The following is a 12,735-nucleotide window of genomic DNA, read 5'->3' as shown; positions in this document are numbered from 1 at the left end:
AGCTTGAACAACATGCAACCTTTGCACACAATTTTTTCTCTTTACTGACCATTTTGGAATTTATCAGCCAACCCTGCTCAATGCTGCACAGACAGAGAGAGACTGCCTTATGGGACAGTGGTGACAAGACATTTATCTGACAGAGGAAGTGTGCCCAATTTCTTTTACCTGGTTTAAGCTTGCTGTAGTGCCGTGCTTCAGCATAGCTGGGGTGGGGGTGGTTAACCTGAGCATGGGGATGCATTTTTGCTTGTCCCTCAGAATAATTCACAAAGATAAAGCCATCTTTCTCATCCAAGCTGAGCTGGTCTGACCAACGCCTGGAGTCATCAGAGCCGCTGTCTGCTGACCACGCTGCTGCTGCTCTGTTTGATGATGACCTAGGCCTGTGGCTGGTGCTGCTTGGTTGACTCTGGCTCTCCTGCAGTTTTGTGTCCTGGCCTATGCATGGATCATCTGCCTCGGAGTCACTGCTGTCCTCTTCGTGGGCTTCCTGCCCTGGATTCACTCAACAGGACAGAAGACGTTGTTAGCAAGGCTGCTTATAGTCCGAGCTTTTTCCCTATTCTGCTGCTACACTACCTACAACCCAACAGGTACCACCACAGCATGACTAGAGGGAAACTGCATGCAGGCATCTCAAAGCCTTTGCAGAGATTCAGCTCCTGCCAGGAATCACACTATTCATCTTTTTTGCACAGGTCTGTCAGAAAACAGCACTCCTTAGCTGAAGCTATTTCCTACGATAGTCCATCTGAGGTAGGCTATGATAGACACAACGAGTAAAATTTTCAAAATGCTCAAGTTAGCAAAACGAAATCCTGCTGCCTTTCAGCAAAACTTAAACAAGTAAGCAGAGTCAGCTATGCTGAAACTCCAGTTGACTGAGAAACATGATGCAGATTTGTAACAGGTTTTGTTAATACAAAAAAAAGCAACTGCCGAAGATACTTATATTCCTAGTGACACTGAAAAAAAAAAGCTGTGTTTATATAATAATTACTAATGAGTATCAAGCGATCCAGATCCAAATCCAGATCATATCTTCAACATGAAGAGGGCAAAAGGAAGATGAGATGGCTAGAAGAAACACCCATCAAGCACGGAGCAAAATCTTCCGACAGGGGAAAATGATATGGCCAGCATTGCCTTTCTAAACAGCATGCTGCTCCAGCAGTAGATTTTTTTTTTTTAACTCTGCTGTTACACTATAATTCCATTTCAAAATAAAAAAAACCCTAGCTTTTGGACAATGTCCATTGGATTCACTAATAGCAGAAACAACAACACACAGAAAAAAGTTCAATCTTCACAGAAAAATATGAAAATACCGTAAGTTGGTGAACAAAGAACTTGGATGCTCTATTTATTATGCCCACTGGATGTCTCTTGTCTTTTGAGACACAATCCCCGTCCTCCATTCTGCACTGTATAACCACAGGACTTTACCTACGTATAGTGAAGATCAGATAAAAGGCAAATACAAAACACTGGTCAGGAGACATACCTATTTGTGCTTCCTGACAATCCTCTTGCATTTCCAGCATCTCCACAGGCTCTGGAGCTGGTGTTTCTGGTACTTGCAAAAATTCCATCCGCCAGAACTGGAGGGACAGGGGATAAGCGAAGTGGCACATACTGAACTCTTAGCTTTCTTCTGAGCTACTTGTAGAGTTAAGATGGCTTATTAGAACTCTGCGTTTGCAGGTAGCACGAGAGGCAGGTCACATCTTCATACTAAGCCCTGTTTTCAGGGGCAAGATACTATAAAAGGACATCTGTGTTCGTGCCTGAATCACAAGTGAACAAGTCTTACGCTGTTACTTAACATCTTAGCTGTTCGAATAAAAAAAATCCACTCCACATAGCAATCTGACCAGCAGAGCCCAGTTAAGGCAGACGCAGGACTGCACACAGCAAAGTACTGAAAATTGGGTTAGACTCGCAGTGATCACCAAGTTCCTCTTTTCTTTCTAGGCAGCAAAATTAATTGTCTCAAGGTGGGTAGAATAAAAGTGGTGAACAAAACCTACAATCTCCAGGCATGAAAGCTGGTGACCAAAAAGTGACCAAAATAGAGCAGGAAGGAAAATGTACGCTGCTGACTATTGCTAGTTGCCACATTACAACAGGTGCATCGAGAAGGAGAAAGAAAATTGAAAGACTGGACAGGAGTGTCAGCTCACTGAGTTTTCCATGAATCTTCAATGTCCATCTAACTTGTGGACAGAATACAGTGCACCACCCTGTGCAGAAATGGCACAGCTGGTTCCAGAACCAAAAGCAGTCTGCATCGTCTACCCAGCCTGGATTCCCTCCCTCCTGCAGGACTAATTGTTCAGGCAGAGCACCCAAGTATAGCAGGACTGCTTTTAGGACTGGGCAGGACACTGTGTTGGATAGACATGACTTCTCTAACTACTACTACTACGGCGTAACCTTATTTTTCCAAGCAGTGACTCTTGGTACTTACCCGAACAACTCCGTCCGAATGTCCCGTTACTATGACATTCTGGGTATCCCACTCATTCATCTCTGACACAAAGCAACACATTATTTGCTGGCTTCGGCCAGTAAAAGTGTTTACGCTTGCGGTAGGGCTGCCATTAATGCTCCATACATGGATGTAAGTGCCAGCACATGATACAATATCCCCCTGCAAAGACAAATAACACCTCCATATTTCAATACAAGTCTCAGGTTTTCTTCCGCAAAAATATAAGCCAGGTTCATTTATAAGCCAAGTTCAGCCATCAAGGCTGGCACTTTTCAGGAAGTTCTACTCAAGTTGAATTTGGCCACCTAAACAAATCTTTAGGACGATATACTTTTTTTTAAAATTGTACCTAGAAAGTCAGACGTAGTAGCAACCTATTTGTTGCATTTACAGCATACAATGAGTAGACCAATTCCTCCACTTTTCACAGCATAACCATCCAACAGCATATTTTCAATACTTTCCCTTCTCAGTTTTCAAAGACTCTGCTCATGTTGACTCCGCTCTTTTTCACAAACATGTACCACCTTAAATTTCATTTGCTTCCTTATTGGGAAAAGAACAAGACATGGTCCAAAATAGTGCAGAGGGGAAATGGGAGCTGCAGTCTAAAACACTGGCAACACTACAACCACCAGACTACTAGAAGGTAATAAACTGTGCCTCTTGCTACCCCCTCCTTGCATTACAGCCCCGTTTTGTCTTGATTTCAATCGCTACATCTGCTCCAGTTGCAACACGGTCCACCCAGCCCTGATGCACCAGCTACATAAAGTTTCAACTCAGGCAAGTTCTTTGATGTGCATGGGAGCTGGATAAACGGCAACCCATAACTTATAGGACCACCAGGGAGACAAGCTTTTAGGATATGTCTGTTTCTGCTACAATTGCGGCTTCATCCAAGGCATCTTCTGCTTCCTTTAAATTAAGTGTAAGAGAACAGAAGTCAACCAAGGTCACATATCAAAATCTTTTCTTAGCTCCTGTGGCAGGTTTGACAACCCACTTTGAACGCCACGCTAACTATACTGCTGCAAGCAGTGTTAATAAGCCCTTCCGAGCTCAAGCCACGCTGCATGGAATAAACCCACATGCGTCTCTGGAAAAAAGATGCAAATTATTCCTTAACCAGCTAATTAGTTTTCAGATGAGTTATACAAGTTTTGCCAAACTAACAGAAGAGCCTAGTTTGTTTTTATTCGGTTTAACAATTTCTGACTCTTGCTACTGTTCCCACTGCATGTTGGTGAATGGTATGTGGTTCTTACCGTTAATTCATTTATACAGAGTGCTGAAACTGGAGCCCTGTGACCTCGAAGCTGTGTTAGAAAAGAGAGTTTATTCAAATCCCAGATAATGCAGGTGCGATCCCGTGATCCACTCACAATTATGTGATAAGCTAGCGATGCTGTTAAGCATGTGACAGTGTCAGTATGACCCAGTAATGCCTGCAAAACAAAAGTCAGGAAGAACAAGCTGCATCAGGAGAGAGCACAAAAGTTACTACATTAAACCACTTATCTGAAAAGATTCAGATAACGTAAACATGAATAACCTATCAGAAGATGCAACTGACTTACAAGTATTCAGTTGGTAATTATTTTCATAACTGAAAATGACGGGAGTAGTATTTTTTTCCATTTAAAAAGTACTCTTACAAAACCAAATTTCCACGGTCTAATGTTATATAGCCTTCTACCGAAAAAAAACCCCAAAATAAACTTCCAACCCATTCTGCATCCTCCATCTGCATCAGTAGCCTATTTATAGGGTCAGTATGTGTTCCAGGCTGCACCTGAAAGTACATTCTGAAAACAGAAATTCTTTGTAAATATAAAATAGCTCCTATATAAACTTCTGTTGATGTTTGAGAAAAGATAAAAGAGGCAAGAAAGGGTTGCAATCAAAAAGGCAAAGTCAATTGGAAGGAGGAGAAAATTACAAGCATTTACCTGTATTAGATCCTGCTTAACCTAACCTAATTTTAGGCTTAACCTAACCATTGGAATATGAGTCTAGAATACAGCCAGATTATTGCGGCTTACTCAGTTACAAATCATTGGCTATAATACAGTAAATGGCCTTCAATATGTTGCCTTGAAATTCAAGATACAGTGTTTTATCTTGCACTGTTCTTAAGTAAAATGCTTTGGAAACACAGCTTTGGACAGTTGTTCGAGACCGCGCAAGGGAAGTTATTAAATAATTCTCTAGATTTCTTGTTTGAGTGGAAGCTTTCCTCCGGAAAAAGTCCTGCTATCAAGATGCTAACAGGAACAGTAACACTTAACAGTCTAGCTACCTATAACAATGATACACAGCTTCTAGAATATTTTGAGGTAGTTGGGGTTTTTTTGTTTTGTTTTGTTTGTGGGTTTGGGGTTGTTTTTTTTTTTGTAAACACACAAGACTTACTCTGCACTTAGCTGCAACTGATTTTAAAGTATGGGTGCTCATTTGTTAGATTAAAAGTTGATGTTTTGAATTAACAAAGCAAGAACAACTTAAGGTGATCCTGAACAGGTATACTCTGCTCCACAAACATCACTGCCAGAAAGAGCAAAGTTTTGCGCAGAAGTGTAATTAAATATATAAATTTTTAAAGAAAAAAGTAATTAAAAAAAGTTTAAAAAGGAAAATGAACCTTTGAGACAGTCTCCTTCACTGCCCTCCCTGACACAGTTTTCAGATTGGGGTATTTTACACACAACACTACAATAAAGCAGGTGATTTCACAAAACACATCTGTAGAATTTTGTTAACATCACTACCAATTCCCCGTCTCTCCAAAAAGCTCCTGGTGATCAACTATCCTTAAAACCAATGCAATTTTAAAGACACATTTTGCCCACTTTCAGTGCAGATCAGTACCTCTACTACTCAGTTCTCCAAAGGTCTGCTGGACTTACGGTTTCAAAGCTTACTATGTGAGCAATACCCCTTTCATAATTCCTTTGATCTTGTAACATAATTTATGTAAAAGGCATCTTTATTGTATTTTACCTGTTTCAGTGTGAGGGCTTTAGCTTTTTCTTTGGAGATGCCCATTTCCCACACACACACCGCTGTGCTTGTTCCTCCAGTGATAACTAGTTTGGGGTTGGGGCAAATGGCACACAGTATCTGACCCCATTCTGACAAACATTCATAAACAATTACTGCCTAAAAATAAAGAAAACAAAGAAGAATTGCTTGCAGGATTAATGTTTGGCAGGATAAAAATAAAAACCTGAGTGCCACCCTGCATGCTGGACCATTAAGTAACTATGATATTGCTGCTACCCCTTACGCAGTTTTTCCTCAAACAGATGCAATTCCAGCCTCTGCCATAAGATCCCTCCCAACAGAACATGAAAGATGAGCTTTAACTGCATAGATTTAATTCATTCCTGTTTTGCAGACCTGGTAAAAAATTATTATTAATTTGTTTATGTCATTTTGCCAGTGTTCTGATGAAGACCACCAGACAGGGAGCAATAAAACATACGCAGTACAAGATTATTTCATTCGCATGTGAAATAAGACTTCCATTGTTAGATTTTTTCACTATTGAGTACTAATTGCTTTTGGTACATTCAGCACTGAAACAAATTTCAGATTACAAACCTTGTCTGACTCGTAGGTACCCAGTCTACAGCTGAGGTCTGCATAGCCCCAAGCAAAAGTTTTATTCCATGTAGGTGGGATGAGAACCTTATTCTGTTCTACTGCCAGAATGCCTTTATCAGTACACACGATCTGTCCCACAGGCTCCTTGAGCTCTAAAACAGAAGATGGGGTTATATTTTATTGCTAGCACAGACAAATACTATCTGATCCCATTAAATACCTGATGCTCTGCAAAAGCAGGATCTCTGTATTGGCTATGTTATACAAATCTTTGTTTCAGCTGCAACGATGGCAACTTTTGCTACATTCCTAACAAAGGCAGGGCTAAGCACCATCAATAGTAGTAGTAGTGGCAAGAACATCCCGAGGATCACGCATAGCTCTGATTCTACCTGCGATGCCGCACAAGGTGTTCTTCAGACAAGACGTCTGTGGTCATTAAAAGTGATTGTACCATTTTCAGCACAAGTAAAAATAACTTTTTGGTATCGATTCCAACATCTTGGCCAAGCGTTCCCACAGGCTACATTCCTGACTACAGCCCGTGGTGTCCTACCTGTTTTTCCCCAAGCTTTGCAAATATAGATAGTGCTTTCTAATTTCCTGCCTTAGAGCGTAGTCCTGCTCTGTCCTGTGTAATAGTACGTCCTTCTCTCTTTACAGCAGGCAGGCACAGATTCATTTAATCAACTAGGAAAGAAATCACTGTATAGCATTTACCTGCCTCACAGACGATTAACTTTTCTTCAGTCCAATGTCAGATATGAAGTAAAAAACCACCTTTTTTCGTCTCAGTGCAGCTACCAACACCACCCTTCCCTGCCAACTTTTCTCAGTATTTCCTGGCACTGCGATAAAGAATCCTTCTGCTACGAAAATCACAAAAATTGAGGCTATCGCAGGCCCAGAAGCAACGTACCCTGAATATTGTTTGTTAAATTAAAACTTTAAAGAGGTGCTTGGGCCCAGTTTTATCCCTCTATTTTAAAAAAGTTATATTAAAGCGGCACAGATTTGGTGCTTCCCAAGTACACTTTAAGGTAGCTAAGAACATAACCTTACAGCATTAGGGTATTTTAAGTTTGTCCTTCTCACAAAAGTACAGGCATTAAGAACATTAAAACTAAGCAAAACATGGAAAAGGACAATCTTGCTGAAACTCTGAATACTCTGGCAAAGAAACAGGAATAATTACTGTTGTTTTACAGTTTACCTTTCACTGGGGCAAGAGATGGCCGCAGGTTGTCCAAATGATGGAAAAAAATCTTGTCACTTGTGGAACCAGGGAGCACAGAGGTTCCCACAGCCTCTCCATTCAGTCGGCTTCTAACACGCTTCGGTGGGTGTGGTTTTTTAAAGAGCTGAAATTCATCAAGAAATAAATTATCATCAAAAATTACAGGTTTACAAGAGCACAAGATTAAAAAGATCATCAGTACATCCAATTTACCTTCTAAAAATTCTGCAGGTCAGCAGATGTTACTTAACTGTTCTCAGTATTCACTAATAACTTATGGCAACCATTTCAATAAGACTTCAACAAATAATACGAAATCCAACAAGGATATAACAAGCAAAGTATTTTTAAAGCTACTTCTAGTTGCAAAAGCAGTTGAAGTAAAGCAAGCAAAAATCCCAAAGTTGATGCATAACACGGTACAAAATTCTAACCTAGGACAAAGTGAAAACCAATTTTTGGCTTTGGAACAAACTGTGTCCCACAAACAGCAGCTCACGTACTTGGAGGCAGCCAGGCTACCAAGAACAGACTAACAGCATGGGTGGGCATGTAATTAGACCACATATGACAATCACGCACAAGAAACGCATCTTAGCACCTGATTTATCTTCCGCCTAGCTTTTCATTATGAGGGATTGAATTTCCATTTTACTGCTTCAGTGACCGTTCCTGGTATCTCAGACAGGTTAAACAAGCCGATCATCGCTTCTAATAAGCCATGATCACCAATGACACCCACTAAAGTTTATTACGTGATAAATTCATAATAAACATCTTGGATAGTAGATGCTATGTATTATAATATGTAAATGACAAATATAAACATTGAGTGATATTTTGTAAGATTTCGATTACTCTTTCGCAGAGAGGCTATTACAGCACTAAAGGAGAACTGAAATTCCAAGGCTGAAAGTTATTTTCCTTACAGCCCTTTGAGATGTGTTACCTGTTTGCCTATCCAAAGCAGAGGGAACACGCATAAGCCTGAGGCAGCTGAGCTATGAGCACGCACACACGTTTCTACCGCTCGCACCTACACTCTGGATACGAAGGGTAACAACAGGCCTACATGCCACAGCTCTCCCTGAACTACAGCATGCCTCCTATCTGCTGGGCTATGAGAAGATGGAGAGAAGGCACATCACAGCGTTCACATGGACAACTGATCTCAAAAAACACCAGTTCCAGCACGAAAAACAACCCCTCCTTTCTCCTTTGAGCAACTGTTCCTCTTGCTTATTCATTCTGCTCTGCACCCCCAGGCTGTGGCATCTCAGGACCCTCACAGAGCCTGCGAGAGCCCTCTTCCAAACGTAGCACCAGCTCTGGAATGTTTTGCAGCACAACTTTTTAAAATGGGAAGCAGAACTACCAGGGGCATTACTGGTGGAAGAGATGGGATAAAGAAGATGTAGTCCTCCTGTTACATCTCCATGCAGCAAAGGAGTGAAAAAGTGCACAGCAGCCATGTCACTTGAGATAGCCTGCCCCAGATCCCCTGTGGAAAGTCAGAGAGGGTCATAGCAAAACTCTACAGTTACCTAAAAACATGCTCCAAGAGCACTCACCACCAAAAATGACTTAAGGAAGGAGTTTTGCGTTTCCCGAGTTTATTGCAGTCTGCCTATTTCCTCTAGCAAAGCGTCATGCAATTTCTGGTAGATCTCATCATAGGCTTGTACCTAACAGGCATCTGAAGATTCAGGCAGACCTTCGGACTCAGCTGCAATGGTCTTCCATTGCCCTGCTCGCAGCCGCAGTCTTAATCTGTTCATCTGGCTTTAGCTGGGCCATGGCTGAGATCATCACAACCCAGTGATTGATTATTACTTAAGAGGAGAAAACCCCACGGCCACTACATATCTAGATTCTTGAGGAAGGAAAAGGAGAAAAGTAGGCACAGAGGATAGATGAGCAGTTCTTAGCCTTCCTTCCAAGCAATGAGAGACAGACAGCTATTAGTGGGTCCCCACAGGAAATGTCCTGTGGCTGTCTTGAAGCATTATGTGCTGTTGTAGTCTAGAGTTCCCAACACGTGGGTTGGGTTCCCAGTGAATTGCTGAAGGCATCTGTGGTTTCCACCAGATCTAGGATTGGAAAAATTCACCGATGACATTTAAAAGTTTCACTGGACAGCAAAAAAACCCTAAAGAAATGCCTAATTTGCGGGGGGGAAAGAGAGGAGAGAGAAAGAAAGAAACTCTCAACCCCCCTAAAAAACTTCAAAACCCACACAGTAAAACTTCAGATTAATATTACATTTAATTAATTTAATGTAACCTCTTAAAGAGAACACAAACTTTAAAGCTGCACCAAAAATGTGTCTATATCACTCCTTAACTATAGCTGTCCTACAAGAGTCAATCTACTTAATTTAGATTTTGAGGTTTTCTTTCAACAGATTCTTCAAATAAAAGATATGGCCAAGCCCTGCAGAACGCCAAGAGACTGGTGCAAAAAAAAAGAAAAGGAAGCAGAAGTTATTACAGAAATTATTTTATTACAGGATAACTTAAAATACCTAAACACTAGGCATTACTTTGAAGTTGCACTTTCACTGCTCCCCTCTGACTTTGCAGCAGGAACATACTTAATTTTTTTTGATGCTGATTTTTAGAGTTGAACCATAATTCATTTCGCCTTTATTTCAAGGGTGCAAAGGGGGAAAAAAAAGACATTTCTAATCTCACAAGCAAAGCCCAAAGTTGATCTTCGTTGCATTTATGATGGAAATGTAAATGATTTCCCATCACTGGAAGAATATTTATGCAAAAACACTCGCAGGAAGTTTCACTCCTAAAACGCTCTCCTTTTCTATATTAATACATTTCAATTTGAGTGTCATCTGGCAAATAAGAATTCCATGAAGGGTATACCTGCTTTGGTATCTGTCCGAAGTTATTAATGAATCCTATGGTAGCTGTCTCTTTTAATGGATCATTGATGTTATATATGTCCACTTGCCCCTCATAGAAGAGATGGTGGAAGACATTTACAGCTTCTACTGCAGCAGGACCTTGCTGTTTATAGCCAAAGACCAAGTCAATCCACTCATGCAGATGTGCACTCACAAAGTCACATTCCAGAGCCTGAAATTCAAAGGGCATGCATTAAAACTAGACATACCGGTCATCAATTGAGTCTACTACACCTGCCACAAAGAAAAATGCAGAATATATTTTGACATATTCTTGTTATATTTTGATAAAGCGTTTCGTTGAAGCAAGTCTTGCCTCAATGTACTCCCTAGCCAAAAAGGAAGCAGAGGAAACACCGGTTCTACAGACCTTTGCAACAATTAGCAATCAACCCAGAACTCATAGACTGGCTAGTAGCTGTGACTGCATGAATCGAGCTTAGATTAATATGCAGTGGAAAGTCCCAACTGACATTTCCTATTGTCATTATTAAAATGCAAATTACCTCCCGATGAACTCTGATAAATTCACGAGGATCTCCTTTTGCCCATGGGGGGAGTATTACATCGCCAAGTTTAGTGCCATTTTGTTTGCAACCTATTAAAAAAAAAAAAAAAAGAAAGAAAAATTTGGAGAGAAGCACTGAAACTGCACTGCAACAGCAACGGTGAAAAAAAATTATTTAAAAAAAATCAAATTCTAACACCTTTCCTTTATAAAGCCAGCCATTTCAGTCTTTTCTTTAAAATACTGTGTCATTTTTAAGTGTCAGGCAATAAAACATGAAAAATAACGCCTCAGTTGTTCATGAACGATTGCTCGCAGGAGGAAGAATTCAAATATTCCTTGCTAACACTTTTGAAGATGATGATAATGTTTCAGCATACACTCTTCAAAACAACCATTACCCGCCTAGCTAAAGGATTTCATTAGATTACTCCTCCTCAGTCTTCACAACTTCATAATGTACAGTCTGAACTCAAAACCTTCATGTTTCCCCGTCAAGTGCTCTTGGAACATGAGTATTTTGTCTTTAATTTTCTATTTAAGTACATTTCTCCTTTTCTCTCCTCCCTGCAGTGCATGAAAGCCAATGAAAACAACAGCAGTAAAATAGCCTTCTGCAGTCATTACACAATCAGAATCTGTCAGTTTAGCTCTCACCTAAGCGGCCAACCCTGCTACCGGGAACTGCTACCATAGCAGCTGTCCATTTTGCACCCAGAGGAATCAGCACAGCAAGGTTCATTTTCTTATCTCTTTTTGACTTCCTTGTTCTTATTCCATGAGAAAAATTGGAATAAATGTGCTATAGCCCCAATTTAAGAGAGGACGTAATTTCCTGTATTTGGCTTTTGTTTAGTATGTATATAGCAATGGCATGTCAATTGAGTATATTTTGAAGAAAATAAATCCCAGTATGAGACAGTGTAACAGCAAACTGTACTGAGAAGCCTTGGTGGAACAGTATTTCATCCCAGGATTTATTTTCTTCACAATACAAACATTCTATATCAAGGAGTGGAATTATTGTTTTACCCATGAGAATGGCTACACATCACTGGAGTACAGGCTAAATATTCATTTCCTAACAGTGAAGAGCTAACTAGTATCCTCCACAAGCTTCATACCCAAGGACATTGGTGATTCCCCTGGGCATGGTCTGGCCACATACATTCATCTGGGTCCCAGATAGCCCCCTTCTCACTCTGAACGTTAAATGGTGGCATGTTGCGATTACTACAAATGTATTTGTTAAAACTTCCTAGTTATATTCTTGTTTTGTTGCCAAGAGACAATTCCACGCTTCCTATTAGCTCAGAGGAACACCAACAAATTTCCAAGTTTACAGGGGTACACAAGTACTAAGTACGTTGCTCCAACAGAAACATTGCTTGCATCACCAGACTTTGAATCTTCTTCTCTTTTTATCTGGGGGAAGGGGAGCGGGATTGCTACGAATTAACACAATCAAAAGTATGACACAGTGTTTGACAGTTGTTCATAACAAAAACTTTTCTACTGCTGTTCCAAATGCTCAATGAAGAATTTCTAAGACTCTGATGGTCAGAGTCCGAAATTATCAGATATGAAGCTAAGTGGACAAGACCTCAACATTTTTCCGGTAATGGCCATACCCTCCTGTGTGAAACATATTCGGGAGATGTTTTGTGGCGTGTTCTTTTGGTTCTGCTTTTGTTTTTGTAAGGTTGTGCTTCCAATCTCTTACGATACACTTTGAATAAAGGATTTGAGGCCATCAAAACCTACAGCTTGATTAATCTTTGATATTGCTATTAGATTCACAGCACAGAGCTCAGAAAGCAAGAGCTTAATGCCACTGTTAAGAGCGACATATGTACTAAGGAACACGTATCTCCTATGGCCAATAGGTGTGAAATTTGACTCCTGTTGAATAATCACTCTCACAAAAGCTAACTGCGACATTTCAACAAAACCTGTAGGAATAC

At 40.5% G+C, this 12,735-nt stretch overlaps 1 protein-coding gene across 11 annotated transcripts in view; it reads right to left on the bottom strand.

Annotated features, from left to right (window-relative positions):
• Window positions 1-12,735, bottom strand: part of WDFY3 (WD repeat and FYVE domain containing 3) — a 178,362-nt gene that overhangs the window by 6,035 nt on the left and 159,592 nt on the right. For 7 of the 11 annotated variants that reach the window (XM_075149959.1, XM_075149962.1, XM_075149961.1 and 4 more), the window contains 9 exons: window positions 10,770-10,861; window positions 10,223-10,435; window positions 7,320-7,467; window positions 6,104-6,258; window positions 5,501-5,659; window positions 3,766-3,945; window positions 2,474-2,656; window positions 1,508-1,604; window positions 169-507 (listed from right to left, as the gene is read on the bottom strand). In XM_075149959.1, the coding sequence (XP_075006060.1) occupies window positions 169-507; window positions 1,508-1,604; window positions 2,474-2,656; window positions 3,766-3,945; window positions 5,501-5,659; window positions 6,104-6,258; window positions 7,320-7,467; window positions 10,223-10,435; window positions 10,770-10,861 (1,566 nt within the window). Of the gene's footprint in view, window positions 1-168; window positions 508-1,507; window positions 1,605-2,473; window positions 2,657-3,765; window positions 3,946-5,500; window positions 5,660-6,103; window positions 6,259-6,826; window positions 6,976-7,319; window positions 7,468-10,222; window positions 10,436-10,769; window positions 10,862-12,735 lie in introns of those variants that run through there. The other 4 variants (XM_075149960.1, XM_075149963.1, XM_075149967.1 and 1 more) reach the window with 2 other exon arrangements.

This window comes from Calonectris borealis, chromosome 4 (genome assembly GCF_964195595.1).
Source record: "Calonectris borealis chromosome 4, bCalBor7.hap1.2, whole genome shotgun sequence".
Taxonomy (NCBI): Eukaryota; Metazoa; Chordata; class Aves; order Procellariiformes; family Procellariidae; genus Calonectris; species Calonectris borealis.
Note: the sequence above shows the minus strand (reverse complement) of the source record. Positions and strands in the feature narration are given on the sequence as shown.